General features: G+C 41.4%; 2 protein-coding genes across 2 annotated transcripts; both read right to left on the minus strand.

The window, feature by feature from the left end:
• Positions 1-1,196: 1,196 nt before the first annotated feature.
• On the minus strand, positions 1,197-16,444 carry dapk2b (death-associated protein kinase 2b). Its single transcript, XM_082539027.1, has 12 exons — positions 16,278-16,444; positions 15,538-15,711; positions 9,714-9,935; positions 8,821-8,959; positions 7,666-7,795; positions 7,501-7,549; positions 7,382-7,408; positions 7,139-7,291; positions 6,637-6,682; positions 3,644-3,733; positions 3,440-3,526; positions 1,197-2,128 (listed from the first exon to the last, which is right to left on the minus strand). Exons 2-12 carry the CDS (start codon positions 15,612-15,614, stop codon positions 2,051-2,053), a joined length of 1,098 nt encoding a protein of 365 aa, XP_082395153.1. The 5' UTR covers positions 15,615-15,711; positions 16,278-16,444; the 3' UTR covers positions 1,197-2,050.
• LOC309709976 (death-associated protein kinase 3-like) lies at positions 3,741-6,630 on the minus strand. The gene has a single exon (XM_082539028.1). The coding sequence runs from the start codon at positions 5,924-5,926 to the stop codon at positions 5,309-5,311; it is 618 nt and encodes a 205-aa protein (XP_082395154.1). The 5' UTR covers positions 5,927-6,630; the 3' UTR covers positions 3,741-5,308.
• Positions 16,445-16,581: the final 137 nt, after the last annotated feature.

A 16,581-nucleotide genomic window follows, 5' to 3' on the forward strand; every position in this document is an offset into this window, starting at 1 on the left:
AAGCACTGTTCCAAAGACACCCTGAAGGACACACTTTGAGCTGACAGCCCACCTTATTTGTCTGTGTGAATGGATCATCAACCGGATCATACCAACGTGAGTCGGCTGGAATTCCATGATCCCACAGAACTGATCCCACCATACCAGCCGTGGCTCTCTTACATGAGATGCAGACCTCACTGTAACGGCTGACTGGAAAGCATGTCATATCACTGTCTACAAAAGACTCAGCTCTTATTTCAGTGAGACATGGCAGGAATATTTACAGTCACCAGCTTGTGTCATCAGGGCGAATAGAGACGAGTGACCCAAACGTGCACTAAATGTTTTCTCTCGTCTCATCAAAGGCCAGTAACTCACAGGCTGTCATTAAACAATAACAGGAGATGTGCTAACATGGAAACAGACTACAGGAGTTTTGTCTGACATAGCGAATTAAATGTGAATCTAAATATTTTGTGCTGCTATAGAGAAGGACAAGAAGGCACATTGTTTTCAGACTGACCCACTTGTTGATTATGACACCTTTCTCAGTATTTGTGTTGAGCTGGCCCAAATTGTGTAGGTCAGGCCAAATTATCCCTTCAATCTCTTTCAGCTCAGCTGAGTCCAAACAGCGCCACTGTTGTGAGGCTAAATAACCAAGCAGTGGCCAGAAGAAATGGCAGCGGCCAACAAAGTAGGTGGATAACACACTGATATTGAGATTATTATTCCTCGTCAAGAGCTGCTTTGTATTTTTTTTTTTAACTTTAGTGTGTTTGGCATATTTATGGTTGGGATTTCTGGGTCATCTAGACACAATCACACTTTCACTGTGTGGGAAAATCATTTTACACTTTGCTTGGCCTTAAAAGAAAGGAGATGGTGAGAGTTTAATATCCAGGACTCAGAGTGTAGTTGTCACTGATGCCTCACAACAAGGAGGATGTGGGTTTGAACTTCATGTTGTCTCTGTGCACACAGTTTCTTCCCACAGTCTAAAGGGATGCATGTTATGTTAATTGGCTGTAGGTATGGATGTGATCATGAAGGCTTGTGTGTCTCTCTGTGTAAGCCCTGTAGGCCGGTGACCTGTGCAGGGTGTAACCTACCTTATGCAAAGCACCAGCCCAGACAGGCACCAGTCCCTTCCACAGCGTTAAGAAAATAGATCAAATCAACAAGTTCTGGTTTCATAAAAACGGTCAAAGTAACAAGGTTCATTAATTTATTTAACACATTCTCAATTTACACTTTATACACATATAAAGAAAGTAAAATGCTTCTTGAAAACACTGAAGGCTAAGATACAGGCAAAAGTGAACTTAAGACATGATGTATATCTATTTATAAATACATGAAAGTATTGCAAGACTTATCAATTCCATTTAAAACTGCAGAATTAGATTCACATATTAGGCATACCGTAGATACATGCAGTCAGTGAACTCGTCAATGAAACACAGTTACAGTCTCAGAAAAATTTGCACAAATTAAAATATCCTATGTAAACATATAGTATACAGATGCTTTAGGGGCTTATATCTTGAGGTTAACAGTTAATGATAAAACATCGTTAAGCACAACACGTAAACATTTGAAGATCTGCTGTCATGTTGTTATCCTGCAGCGCTAAACCCTTTAATTTAACACTCTGGATGCTAACATCTGTTAAAATATATATCAATCAATCTGTATCAATACTGTGCCAAACAACAGCTTGAGAACTTTTTAGACAGAAGCTGTCTATAGCATACACATATATATATGCTCACATATATGCTAACATACACAACAGTTCCTGTCAACAGCAATCAAGCTATAGCTACTAGTGCAAGATTAGCACATGTTTAAACATGCCGGAACGATGTCCGACATACAGCAGAAGTTGTGCTGATTCAGAATGAAGAAGTTGCCTTAAACTCTAAAAAAAAATCTACTTTTACTGCTGTCATGTCAAAATATATTGTAACTATGCTTAGTGGCGTATAACAGTTGCAGAGCATGCCCTAAATAAAGGTGCAAAGTCACTGTTCTGCATGTCTGACGGACACTCTGAGGGTTGCTCTCAGGAAGTGCTGCTTCTCTTTCTGGTCCTTGGTCTCCTCTTCATAGTTTCTTCTTCTTGGTCGCTTTCACAATTCCTCTGACAAGACCAACACATCCCAGTTAGGAAACAGTTGTAACATAGTTACTGTTTGTGGTGATTGTGACAATTGTGAGTCTCCACAACTGGAGACAGCTCAAAGACTCTAAGCATTCTTTTACATATCTCTCTCTATTTTTTTTTTTTTTTTTTTTTAGCTCCAGCAGCATATAGCAGGATAAAACTGTGCTTGCTACACTGCAACACTGTGGAACACAATGTCTGTTGTAAAGATACTCCCAGAGAAATAGTTAGACATCTACATCTGTAAATGCTGTGGAAATAGTGTACAATAAAAGAAACTCATCACCACATTAGTAAGTGCACCTGCTTATTAAGTAAATATCTAATCAGCCAGCCACATGGCAGTATGGTGCAATGCATTTTGGCATGTAGACATGCTCAAGACGACCTGCTGAAGTTCAACAGGAGCATCAGAATGGGGAAGAAAGGTCATTTAAGTGATGTTGAATGTAGTATGATTGTTGTTACCAGAGAACTAGTCTGAGTATTTCAGAAACTGCTGAGATTCTTCCTGCACAACCATCTCTAGGAATTACAGAGAATGGCCAGAAAAAAAATGTTTCCTATTGACCAGGAAACATAGACTCGCCAAAATTGTACAACAGAAGATTGAAATATCATTGCCCATTGTTAAGTCCAGATTTCTGCTGTGACATTCAGATAGTAGAATCAGAATTTAGAGTAAAGAACATGAAAGCACAGATCCATGCATGCACGGATTTATCAGTTTAGGCTGGTAGTTTAATGATGTAGGGATAACTTTTTTGCACAATTTAGTTTCAAATGTGCATCGTTTAAAAAAAAACAAAAAAAACCCCCACAGCCCGCTTTATTATTGTTGCTGATCATGTCCATCTCCACAGAGTACCCATCTCCTCATGGCTGCCATGTCACAAAGGTCAAATCATCCTAAACTACCTTTATGAACTTAATGACTTCATTGTACTCAAATGCCCTCCACAATCACCAGATCTCAGTCCAATAGAGCACCTTTGGAATGTAGTGGAACGGGAGATTCACATCATGGATCTGCAGCCAATAAATCTGCAGCAAGTGTGTGATGCAATCACGTCGACATGGACCAAAACCTTTCTGAATCTCTGCCATCAAGAATTAAGGCAGTCCAGAAGTCAAAAGGGTTTAATCTGGCACTAACAAGATGTACCCAATAAAGTATCTGGGGAATGTATTTGCAAAGTTAAACTAACCAGCTGTTGGTTGAAGCAATATAAATGAGAGCAGCTCAATGTGTGTCAGTTTAATGTAAACCATTGCACGGCAACCTACCCCGTCCTCCTCAGGCAGCTTCTCATTCTTATGGTTCTTCATGATTCGTGTTAGGTGGTTGCACAGAGCCACAATTCTGAATGACAGCTATTGAAACCGACAAAAGTAAAAAGAAATGGGTTACAAAGCAAGACATGTGCAATTTTTTTTAATGCAATCTTCCTTTAAGTAATAGTCCAAGTTGGTACCAAGGCTGCATTTTACCTTCCACCTGCGTCGAGCATACTGTCTCTTGAAGTTCTCCAAGTTGACCACTGATAGTCTCTTCACCAAGGCCTGTCTGGGGTTCAGAGGCTGCAGAAACACAGTGAGATGTCAGAAAGCAGAACTGTCCCTCACGTCAGCTGTGCGCATGTGCTTGTCTAATATAATCAGCTATACCATGAAGACATTTCAGATCATGAATGACAGAAATTAAAAAAAAAAAAAGAAAAAAAAAAGAGTCATAATTTCTAATTAAGATTTATTTCATGGTTGACAAAAGTGTAAAATGTCAGCGCACAAAGACAAAAGAGTGCTGAGTGTTCAGACGCTAATACTGGCAAAGGAAGTGAGAAATTTTTAGATAGATAAGATCTTATCATAGATGTTGTTTTTATGGTTAGCGCAAAAACATCTCAAAGAAAGAAATAGAAAATACTTTTGAAATAAATAACTCAACCTTCAGCAATAGAGCACATTAAAATCCATAAAAAAGATCCTTTCTTTTAAAACACTATCATTTACAAATGGAGTATTAAATAGGATTAATTATTATTTCAATAAAAAAGAAAATTGCAATTAAAAAAAACTTAGATCAGTCAATAAAAAAACATTTGAACTTATCGTTCACTCCACTGAGAGAACCATTGCACAGTACATTTGTTTCATTTAGTTTTACTAAATCAGCTAAAATAATCTGCTAAATGCTCAGGCAGAAAACACCAAATTAATAAATAAACGTAGTTTAATAAATCCATGTGTCACAAAAATAAATAAATAAATAAATAAAATAAAATATTGTGCCACTTATCCCAGTTAAAGGACTAATCATGTTTGCTGCTGTACCTGCTGTTAAGATCAATACTTGTCTGTCATTTAAAAAGCATTCCAGAGCCAGTAAGAAATTAAAGCTCAGCTTATCTTTGGCCTACTAAAGAAAAAAGGCAGGCCGACTCTGTCAAAAGTCAACAAAAGAGATGTCAACGCTCGGGGCAGCAGTCCATGAGCAGAGGCAAAACCCCCTCTCTCTAGTCACCTGGGGGTTAGGGTTCAATGGGGGTTTCTGTAGGAACCTGAGGCATTCCAAAATACCTAAGAGATATAATCTCTCCGGAATGATTTAGGTCTGCCTTACGGTCTCCTCCCAGAATGTAGATATTTGTTTAAAATAATGGCAAAACCTAATGCACTAAGATTTCTATAATTGATAATGTCCATCCATTTTCTTCATTCAGTTCAGGGGACTGGAATCTATCCCAGCAGAAGCGGGGTATACTCAGGACAGGTCATCAGCCTGTTGCAAGGCTAACACTGAGAGAGAGACAACTATTAACGCTCACAGTGGCACCTTCAGCCAGTTTAGAATTACATGTACATGTGCATGTATTTGGACTGTGGGACGAACCTGGAGGGTACTCACGGAGGGAGAGGGAGAACATGCAGAAAATAGTGTTTATAATGTGTGTTTATGTTTGTTTAACCTTCGGACAAAGCCAGGCTAGCTTTATTAACTGATATAAGCATCTTCTCCTTTAACTCTTTATCTTTTTTGTTTAAACAATAAAGAAAATCTACAAATAAATAAAATTTAAAGAGTGCAATTTTAAAAAAAAAAGAAAGAAAAAAAGAAAAATTGTTGACTCTTAGAAGATTTTTCAATGGTTTATGTCAGCCAGACTCAGTGAGGGGCTGTTCAGCCTCAGAGCAGACTTCTCCTTCACAAGTCAGATGCAGCAGGTCCTCCATTGCTTTCTTTACATGTGTGCTCAGACTTCTGTTATGGATGCTACCACTGGTTCCCTCAGGATGCAAAGAGCCCATCAGATCCTGGAGCCACTGGAGCTCAGAGTTCAGCTCCTGCCTCAGAGCATCCAGTTGGCCCTGCCTGTGGTTGTACCTCTTGCTGATGCTCTCCAGACAAACATCTACTGCCTTCATGTCTTCTTGCACCAGCTTCCTGGTGGCCTCCACTTTGCGAAACTCGTGGCAGGCTTGCAAGAGCTGTTTCTTTGCGGTGTCCCGCTCCTCCTTGTACCAAGCTTCCTTGTCATTGTGAATGGAGAGCAGTGCTTCTATGTCACCCTGCAGGGTGCGGTAAGCTTCCGCCACCTCGGACAATCCCGTCTCCATTAATCCGATGTCTTCCAATACATGGGCAAAACGCTCAAAGTTGGCATATGTGTTGTTTTGGGACATGCTGGAGTGCGACTGGATAGTGTACTCTTTAAGTAGTTTTGTCTTCAATTGCTTTGCTTTCTTCTCAGAGGCAGCGCTGTCCTCCTCCATGTGGCCGCAGGACTTCAGACAGAAGGGTAGGGGTGGGGGAGGGAGACTGAGTGAGAGGATGTCTTATTGTTGCATCTCGAAAACACGTATAGCAGTGAAAAATCCCAGCAGACGTGGCACTGGAGGATTAGTGTGTGACCCCAGAGCGAAAGCCACGGCTGATAAGGGGTGCCAAAAAACAGCAAACATTCCTGGTGAGCGTGTAAGGTTTCCCGGATCCATGCTTGCATCAAAACAGGATGAGGACTTCACAGCAAAACACCACTCACATGCATTTCATCAGCCTGAGTGGGAGGTAGACGGCTTCACCACAGCACAATGTTAAGTTTCTATTCCATTAAAATACAATTAGCGAGATATTGCAAGAGTCAGACCACTGACTTTGTAGACAAAAGGAATATTGCAGATGGCGTGAAGATGGATGAGATGAGTGTGAGATGTGAAGGGAAAAACAAAAATTCCCAAACAGGAACAATATACATACTTTAACTGTGGGACAGTATGGAAACATCTATCCAGGACAAGTACACAGTTAGTGGGAGTGAACACTGGAGAAAAAAAAAAGATCCTGCTACCCCGTATGTTACCTTTGACATTAGCTGCAATAGATTTTACTCCTCGTAGAAGGGGGGGCAGGGGGGAATGAAGTGCTGACAACAGTCACAGATTATACAAACCATGCAACACTACTGCATAAATCATGTCCATACCTTAATCCAAGGATGATTCAGTGCATCTTCTATTGTCATCCGTTTTCTAAAAGAGAAAATGCAGCTGTGTAAATATGCCAGAACAACTCCATCAGACAGGGCACGTAGGTCAGTCGTGCAGCAGACGGTGACTCTAAGGATTACAGCGAGACCAAACTTCCACAGAAATATTCAGTTTCCCGAAGGTGCACGTAAACACTTAAATGGAAACACATGTCAGAAAGTAAGAAGAGGATCACATTTTACAAAGAAAGTGTTTTTGCAACATTTTGTAATAGTTTTCTTTCCTGGTTTTATATATCACACCGTGCAGCAGAAATATATCCTTACTGGCTGGCTGGCTGTTTATTCTCATGTGGGTCAGGAGTGCACTTCATTAGGATTTTATAAAGCATAGCCCCGCCTGGTACTGGGCTTTGTAATGAAATTTCAAACCTGACCTTTGGCCTTGACCTATTTGTTAGTAACCTAATTTCTTTCTTCTTCTTTTTTCCTCTTTTACCTCGTTTCCTTTTCCAGGAGCCCTCTGATAAAGTTCTTGGCCAGCTCACTGGTACTGCTGAAGAACTCTTCATCAAATTCGTAGTTCACCGCTGAGATGTTTGCTAACGTTTCCTGCTTTGTGTCACCGAGGAAAGGTGACGCGCCGCTCAAACTGAAACAACAGCACAAACGTTTGCATGCGTGACTCAGTCGATAATCGTAGATACATTAAAATTCCCAGACGTTGTGAATCTCAACTTACAGTATATATGTGATGACGCCAATGCTCCTGCAAAAAAAGGCGCAAGATTAATCCAAAGTTATGCACTGCAACCTGTTGTGCAGATGTCAGCAGAGTCAGAGGTAATTAAAAGCTCTTACCACATGTCTGCTTCCAAGCCCAGTTGCTCATAGTTGACTATCTCTGGAGCTGAAAATAGACAACACACACTCAACATCACAAACAGCGTCTGGCCAAACATCAAGCATCTCATTAAAATCGTCAAGCTCAATAAAAAAGAAAAAAGAAAAGAAAGAAAAACTTACCAACAAATTCAGGGGTGCCAAAAATGTTTTTGAAATCCGTCCCATCTTGTATTTTGTGTGCTAGTCCAAAGTCTATTATTTTGATGCGGGGTAAGGTGGCATCCCTGTCCAGCAGCATTATGTTTTCAGGCTGCACCAATGCAAATAAAGAAACAAAGCATGTATGTCAGCACATTTCCACTAATAGCAAGGCTCAGTAATACAGACAAAAGCAACAAGTTACCTGGAGAAATCCTCCTTTTGTGGAAGCATTAGAGAAAAACAATTAATCACGCTAATTAGTGTAAAGGTGTGTCAGTGTGAACTGAAAATCAAGGCTTCAGGCATGAATGACTCAAACACCTAGTGCGTTGTTATTTTGCGTACCTAATCCACCTTCAGTTATCAACACAAAAGCATCATCAGTGAAGAGGACTCACAATGAGCCATTCTTACATTTCTACTGTTATATGCTCACCAGATTCATATGGGGCATAAAGGGAACAACAACAAAAAAGGAACACTATCACCCAGTTCTGCATTCAATTAGTAAGATGTGGCCTCTTGTGGAAACTTGTCAAAGGGGCTCCCTGTTTCCCAGCGCTGCCCTTTGGCTCTGTGCAATATAATAGGCCTGCAAATCAAGAACCATTCACATTGACTTTGAAGGGTTATGGTGCTGGGGTTGGCTTGTGTTTATTTAGCTGTTCTGAAGCTTTATTTTAATCAAAAAGGGGGATAAGAATTTCTCAAGTAAAATTCCAAGTCAAAATGGGGTTAAACAGGAGGGTTAATGGGTGTTATAGCTGACTGATCTGATGAAAATAGACCTTGGGAACGTAGATGCACAGCTAGAAAAAAAATCAGACAGGATAGCGACTTTCAGATAGAAACGTGGGCGATACAGCTCTGAAACTAAAGAGATAACTTTGAAGTGTCGGTATCTGAGAGTTTGGATGGTGGCCACAAACAACAGGAAGGATGTGTGAATCAGAATAGCAGAACTGTGCAGTACGTGCATTAAACACCTGCTATAGATAGATAGATACATATACATAAGGTCTTTATGGCATTGCTTGTGCGTAGTAATACAGTTGCTATGGAGGTAAAGAGTTTAACTGTTTCACAGAAAACAAATGCAGTTTAAGATGCGCAGCACAGGAGAAGCACGTTTACCTTTAGATCAAAATGTGCAATCTTCTTGGAGTGGAGGTACTGCACTCCATGTAGGACCTGCTTGATAAACTGAGTGGCCTCCTCCTCACTGAGGCTCTCCTTTTGAGCTAAGAAGTCAAACAGCTCTCCTCCAGAGACCCTGCAATACGCACAAACACACACAAACTGACACTCGGTGACTGTGGGCTCAGACAATCTGGAGCAAGCCCTTGCTAGCATTTTTATCTAAAGTGTGTTCTCAGGAAATTTGATGCACAAGCCCTGGATGCCTGAGATATGTTTGTCTGTGGTGCCAACTTGCTTCTGTTTTTAGTCCATTTGCCCTACTTATGGGCCAATGTATTTTTCCATAAACATAACTGAAAAAATGGTATTGAAACCTTGGCCCATAAGCACAATGTTCTCTACCATTCATACAGAGAAAATGAGAATGAAGGACAGTGCGTTATTCTGCAGCCATTAGTCATATTTTTTGTTTGAGTTTTTCAATTAGTCCTAATCAGGCCTGCCATGTTTCTCGGCACTCAGCGACCCCAGACGGGGGCCCTTTTTGGCCTCTTTTCAGCACAAGCATTATTGACTTTGCAAGAGACATTTGGTTCTTTCTGGCAGACATGATCAGGGGCAAATGGTTTTCAGCAAACACAGCTTCAACAAACAGAAATAAACTCACAGATGAGTGGACTTTTGCAGTTTTACAGTATTCCTGCCAAACATTCAAAAGACTGCACTGACATAACTTTTCAATCCCAATAAAACACATTTTATGTTATGCAGGCTCTTATCTATTGTACATAGATGTTTGGAGTTTTCAAGAAGTAAAGCATGATAAAACTTTATTGTTGTGACTGTGTGGATATTGCAATGCATTGCAGAATCTTGTGGTGACTCACAGTTCGAGGATAAGCACAACATCTGTCCGGTTCTCGTAAACATCGTGGAGCGCTACAATGTTGGGATGCTGGAGCTGCTGCAGGATGTCCACTTCCCTCGCAATCTCCTCTCTTTTCACACCCCGTCTGCTGGCCCCGCTCAGGCGCTTCTTGATGAACTTGGCCGCGTACTTATTGCCTGTGCTCTTCTCTATGCATCGCTTGACAATCGCAAACTGCCCACTGCAGACAAAAGAGAAGCAATCACCACAAAAAGTGCCAAGAGAGCATACAGAGCACGGGAAAAGCAGTAACATCCTGCATCTTGGTGGAGGATGTGATCTCTGAACACTCTTCTTGTTACACCCATTATCATTCAACGTGACAACTGATTTACGTGCATCAGGATTTGTAGTATCTACCATCTTTTTTTATTTTATTTTATTTTTTTTAAAGGAATAGAACTAATAACATTCTTTGCATTTAGCCACAGGATATTGGTGAGGAAGCTCTGGTACACAGATGACTGAAAAATTGCGGTATGGTCCATCACTTCCTGTTTCCTGGCGAGACAATGAGACAATCTGGTGGTGCTGAGAGAGCCTCTGTCCTCCTACTCCTTTTAACTTCCTGTCAAGTTTAGTGGAGCAAGCTCAAGTGTTTACTCCACTGAAAGAAAAGCAAATCACAACAGAGGTGTGTCTTTGACAATATTGTTCAGTGAATCATTGCGTTCTTGTTTTGAATGTTAGTTAGAAGTGATAGTCAGACATGAGCTTACGACATCTTTAATGGCATCTTATTATTAATGAGCTTCAGTACTGACTCCAGTTGGTGGAATATATTCCTTTGATTTCACTCATCCCTAACATAAATCATAACACTCATAACTTGCCTACTGACAGATTGAACAAGAAATATGAGACCATTTTCCATAGGAGGGGAATTTCTGTGGCTTTAATATCAGACCAGCACTTGAGTAAGCTTGCTGTCATACTACTGCTGCTTTGTTGTTTCCTGTTGCTGGGGGATGACCTGCCCACCCTATTGTGAACACAAGCTTCTCATCCTTCTGCGTGATGCCACAACGACATACAAGGGCTTATGTGGTGACAGAACTGGCAAGAGTTTTACTGAATAGGAGGGAATGGTTGGGTAAAACACATTAAAGCTTGAGGACCGAAGAATTTTCATGTTTGAAGCACAGACACATTGTGACAATGTGGAGGGAAAAATTCCCAAAGAGGGGGAAAGACAATAATTGGCAGGCATTTCATGAATTTTGGACATAACTGTCCACACAGAAATTCCAGAGTGGCTGTGAGAGGCTGTCCAATCTGTGTCTAGAGGGCTAAGAATAGCCAGACTGAAACAGAGTCTTGCTTTACCTGCCACATTTCTTCTGCTGTTGGTGAGTGAGAGCCCCCGCTTGAACTGCAGGAGTGGAAAAGAAAGAAGGGCAGAAAGGAGGTGTGCAAGGAAGATCTGTACACCCACAACACACTACAGTTCACACTTGTATTTTCAGGGTGTTTACAATGTGCACCCAGAAACAAATTAAGGGATTAAATCCTATCTTTGTGGTTTTAAACCAGCTACTGACTCTGTAACCCTACATCGGTGCGAGATGGTTGAGCCAGTTTTCATGTTTTTGTGGCACGCCCTGTCCGGTGCTCTGTGATCACACCTGCTGTTACATTGACTATGCTAAGCCTCTTATGAAACATGCTCAAAAATAACAATGTAAAATTATGTAAATGCGGGACCACATAAACCCAGACTTTCAATTACAACCTCAATGAAGAGATTAAGTCTAAAACCTTTAAACAAATATGACGCAGTCTGATACAGCAGCACTTCAACAAAAAAACTGAACATCTCTGATACACAAGGGGAAAAAAAACAAGCGTATGAGTTTCTTTAAAGTGCTGCAGTGCTTGATGCAAGGGGATTTGCACTGAACTACATGTGGTTGTTTCACCTGTGCGTCTAATAAGACAAGGGAATCTTTAACTTTAGATTGATTTGATGCATTTCCTATAGCTTTCAGGTTCTGGAAACACATTAAAAGCCTAAAGTCCTTGAAGTTATTATTGAGATCATTTAATTCATGTGTGAACATGTCCCAGCAGAGACTGCAGGGGGAAAAAAGAGAGAGTGGGGAAACATACGTTAAGGCAATAATCCACAAAGAATCCCACGCACATTCCTTAAAAGGAAAATAAAAAGAGAGCGGGTGGAGTGATAAAGCACAGCTTCATGGAATCTCAAATCCTCCCTCTGCCTGATCTATTCACAGGACGTCTCCACCCTCGAGTCCTCCCTGTTAGAGATGATAATGTGTTAACTGAAGAGGTGGGGAAGTCACTCAGTGAATTCCACTTGCAAAAACATCCATCAATTACCCCAAGGGGAGGAACTGATCCATCACTGGGGCATGAGCAGTCCCCTTGATTTGCCTGATAACTAATGGCAAATAGAAAAAGCCCTTGAGATGATAGTTGTAGTTCATGTGTGAAAAAGCACCCAACACAAATGTCAGCAGAGGGGCTTTACTCCAGCATTGCTACGAAGTGCAGAGTAACAGCGGAAAGAGATGCTGGGGGAGGTGGTATTCCACAAAAGGCCAGGCGTGCCGTCTGTCTTAGCCCTAAGCCGGCCAGCGGGGCTGAAAGTGCCATCTCTCCGCAGAATTTCCACTTCCAACAGCTGAAGGTCATTAGCCACAGCCAAGGTTGAAGGAATGCTCCGACAAGTGGCGCCAACCCAATATTTAAACATGTTTCTCAACTGAGCAACCACCAGGATGACGAAGAGCGCCAGATTCGCTGTTGACCCAGAAAGCTGTTCCTAACCAGGCAACTAATCAAATGCCATTGAGGGCTGCCGGGACGCAGCTCCAACTTTTAAAATTCTACCGGTGCTTGAAAACCCAATTTGTCTCCCACATTTTCTGCTTTTTACGCTGTAAGTGAAATCTTTCCGCATTTAAGCCCTAAAGTAATCTCTAGATTCCCACTGGTATTTAAGTCCAGCCACACACGCACACACCAGCATCTGTGAGGCATTAGTGTTGTTTGTAATGGGACAATTTCTGTCAGTATTGGAACTCTGGGGGATGTCCAAAAGGTCAACATGGAGGTCCTTCAGTTAGGCTGCAGCAAATAAACTCCCTTCTCTCTTTATTTCCCCAACTTACACAACAGCAGGAATGTTTCGAAGCTATAGAGACAGAGAAATTCTAGTACTTTTTGGTAATCTGAAACAGCTGTGTGCCTGCCCTGTGGGCTCTTTTCACTTCAACGCATTTATTGTTCGAGCACCGCAACCTAAAATTTGCATCACTGCCCTCTGGATATTCCATAAAGAAAACTTGTAAAATGGTTAGTCCGAATCATTTTCTCCTAAATGAACCCACATAGATACTGGAAAAATATTTTGCATATCAGGAAGATGCTCCTGCAGTGTTTACAGATTGGAGAGCAAAAACTCTGTGAACCTGTGTTAATGGACAGATGAGTTTTCACCTCAATGTCAACTTAAGCAGTGACAAACATGCTGCTGTTCCTGTCAGTATAACTAATGTTTAAATATCCATCTCACCGTCAAGACAGAGTATAGGTGTCTTGTGAGTTTCTGCAGGTATTTTGTAAGAAGCCACACATTAACAAACTGACCAGATTCAATTTAAGGCATCATTAGAGTCATACAGTTCACCCTGGGATCACGTCACTCGCTGTACCTTTCATACATAGCAATAAAGACACGGTGGTGCTAGACGAAAAGTCAAGGGATTACCATTAGAAGTCAACATGAAAGCATTCAGGAAGTCAGAGTGAAACCATGGTGTAAAGTAAATTCAGCATTCAAATTTTGGGGAAAGTCTGCATGTTTTTTGGGGGGGGAGGGCGGGTTTAACAGATGGTAGTTTCTTGACACTGACTCACTACGCACTACTTATCTACTAAAAGCTATCAGTTGTTATGAGCCAACAAGGACACAAGCTCACTTGTAAACAGGGTCCAGCATCTCAGATGAAGACCTTTTTCTCAGCCTTACCTTGATGCTCAGTTACAGCTCACCGCTTCCTGTTAAAGGCATCTTTTGGTTCGGACTTTAACACTTTGTACTGTATGATGTCATAAGTGTCATCAGTCGAATGGAAAGAAAGGTACACTTGTCACAGCATGCCCCGCATGTCAAAGGGCTGACAGGTTTACCCAAAACTCTGTCATTAGTGGAAACAGTCACTCAGTACTGCTTTTCGGGGCTGTGAGACATTGAAACCTGTCAACATGATTAATTCAATTTCCAGAAATGGTGCAACAGTACCACAGCACAGGACATCTCAAATACGTCACACAGTTTTTGCCTCCCTCCGCCAAATTTCCCCACACTCTTAAAGGACAATTGAGTAACAGTTCCACTGAGGTATGTGAGTGGAGGGCTCTGAACCCGTGAGGCTGTCAAAACTGTGAGTGGGCTAAAACACATCCCCCGAGGCTCACCAGAAAACTGTGAGTGTGAGTGAAAAGTCTTTTGCAGAAAGATAAAATGTAACAGGTTTGGTTACTCAGAAAGCTAACCAGGGCTTTTAACCACAGTAGCTTAAAGGGTCACATATTTTCAACATGCTGATGTTAAACATGCACTCAGCCCACAGCAGAGTCCCCTTTGCTTTTCAGGCAAAGGTTTTCTCATGAAAACCAGCTCAGCTTTGAGCAACACATTCCCATGTCTGCCATGTCTTGCAGGGGTTTAAAGGGTATTTCAGCTTTTTTTTTTTATATAAGTTTTTAAAAGTCTTTTAAAGGAATTTCTTAGGTTTATTTATTAGGTTACTTGATGTAACCTAATAAATCATCTACTAGTCTGTGGTGATATGAGCAGCTTTTGAGTTGCCTCTGTGCAAACAGTACTTTTTTTGTTTTAAACGGTGCTTACAATCTATTTACTTTGCAAACTACGTAAAGTATTAGATAATTTATTCATTTTATTGATCAGCTAACTGTTCGTGAATCATTATTTTTAACCATCAGATGTGAGTGCTTTACTCAAAGCCTGATTACTGTAAAAATATTTCATATTTATACATTTGAACTTTTCATGCTACACGAGGCCTTTGCTGAAAAGTCTTCCTCTTCTGTTTTTTGTTTGGGTTATTTTTTTTATAGTTTTGAAGGAGTCATTTCAACAGCAGGTCTGGATCAGGGTGTGTCAAAGCAGCTATGTCCCAACAAAGACTGGGACACAGTGCATATTGGGATTAATGGTGAAAGGCTACAGGTCAGATGCTTTGCTTTTACACCCGCTCAATCTGTTATCGAGTGGTGCACATGCCCAAGCTGTCCTTCCGTGCAAAATTGGCGTAGCTTCCTCAATCCATATTGTAATCTACCAACTTCCTGTAACTTATTTCCTCAGTTTCCTTCACGTCTGCTCTTTACGGGGTTTATTCACAGCACTTCGACACCCTGGTCCACCGCCCCACAGTCAGACCATGCAAAGCAAATCGCTCACAATTCATTTGCGTTCCTGGACTGACAAATCTGACCCCCAAACAGGGCTGTTTTCTTTTCTTCGAGTGCGTTTAGCTTTGGTACGTTATCTCTAGCTGTAAAATTCAGCCCACTTTAACCCAACGACACTCCCCAGTTCAAGCTTAGACAGGCCAGCTGTTTGCATACCTACATACACAGGACCACCACCGGATCAAGCACTTGCAAGGGAAACTGACTCACCCTCTGACTCACACAAACTGTGAAGGATCATCTTCTAAGAGGTGGGGATCAAATAACCTCTCATTGACATCCTTCATAAAAACTAATCGTGAACAAATCCTCACCTTCCCAGTGTTTCTCCAATTTCATAAAAATCCTCCACGTTCTCTTGCTTGAATACCGCCATGCCGGGCGTCCTCATTGATGTAGCTCCTTAATATGTAAAACAGATATGTAAAACAGCCTCTTCGATATGCTCCAGTAATGCCAGTTGTTGTGCCTCCCCAGGAGTACTCTTCCTGCACACAAAGATGAGTTGGTTTGTGAGCGCAGTGATGAAAATGTTTACTACAAGTTGCAGCTTGCTGTAAGGTATTCGTTTACTGAATTAGAGCTACTTTCACCTTGCTCTTGGGAAAGCCTTAACACCGTAACACAGCACAGAAAAAAGGGTCCTCTTTGTTCTTCACTAGTATTACAGGCTTTAAACTACAACTTGCACAACAGCGTCTGAGCAGCATAACAGTGTATAATGAGGATTACAAATGAAAAGAACATTTCTGGCTAATTAGGGCAGGGCATCTGTTGTGAAACATTATGTCTGGTTAAAAAGGTTGAGAATGGCAGTTACACAGGCTTTGTAAATATCAGAACATGGCCATTGTGACAATTGTGAATAAGGATTTAGAGATAAAATGTAACTGTGCAGCATGGGAGTGAACACGTATGTGTACACAAAGAGATAGAGAAAAAAAAAAAGATGTTCACAAGCTGAATTACCACAAACTTCCTCTCTGGCAAGTTTCATGAGTTTTTCGCAAGTGTATCAACAAAACTGGCTGCAGTTAAAAACACCGGGTCTTACCTTCAGTCAGCTGCAGAGCTGATGATAAAGGTGCATCAGTGTCCACGTCTCCTACAGTTGGTCTCCTCGTCTCATAGCTGCAGCTGGGGCCAGAAAACAGCTCCTCCGGGGTGGATGGCTGCTGTTTTCTGTCACCGGTGGTATCACCATCAGGCTTTTGTGTGCGCGTAAAGTCCCTCCCTCTGATGGCTCTATTATGAAACTGCAGCGCGAGCGTGGCAGGCTGTCAGTAAAGATAGCTCGGATAACTGCTCGGTGCGTCCTAACAGACGTGTCTGAACGAGCATTTGAATTAGGAAATTCA

Source organism: Aulonocara stuartgranti (genome assembly GCF_965226115.1).
Source record: "Aulonocara stuartgranti genome assembly, chromosome: 7".
Classification (NCBI taxonomy): domain Eukaryota; kingdom Metazoa; phylum Chordata; class Actinopteri; order Cichliformes; family Cichlidae; genus Aulonocara; species Aulonocara stuartgranti.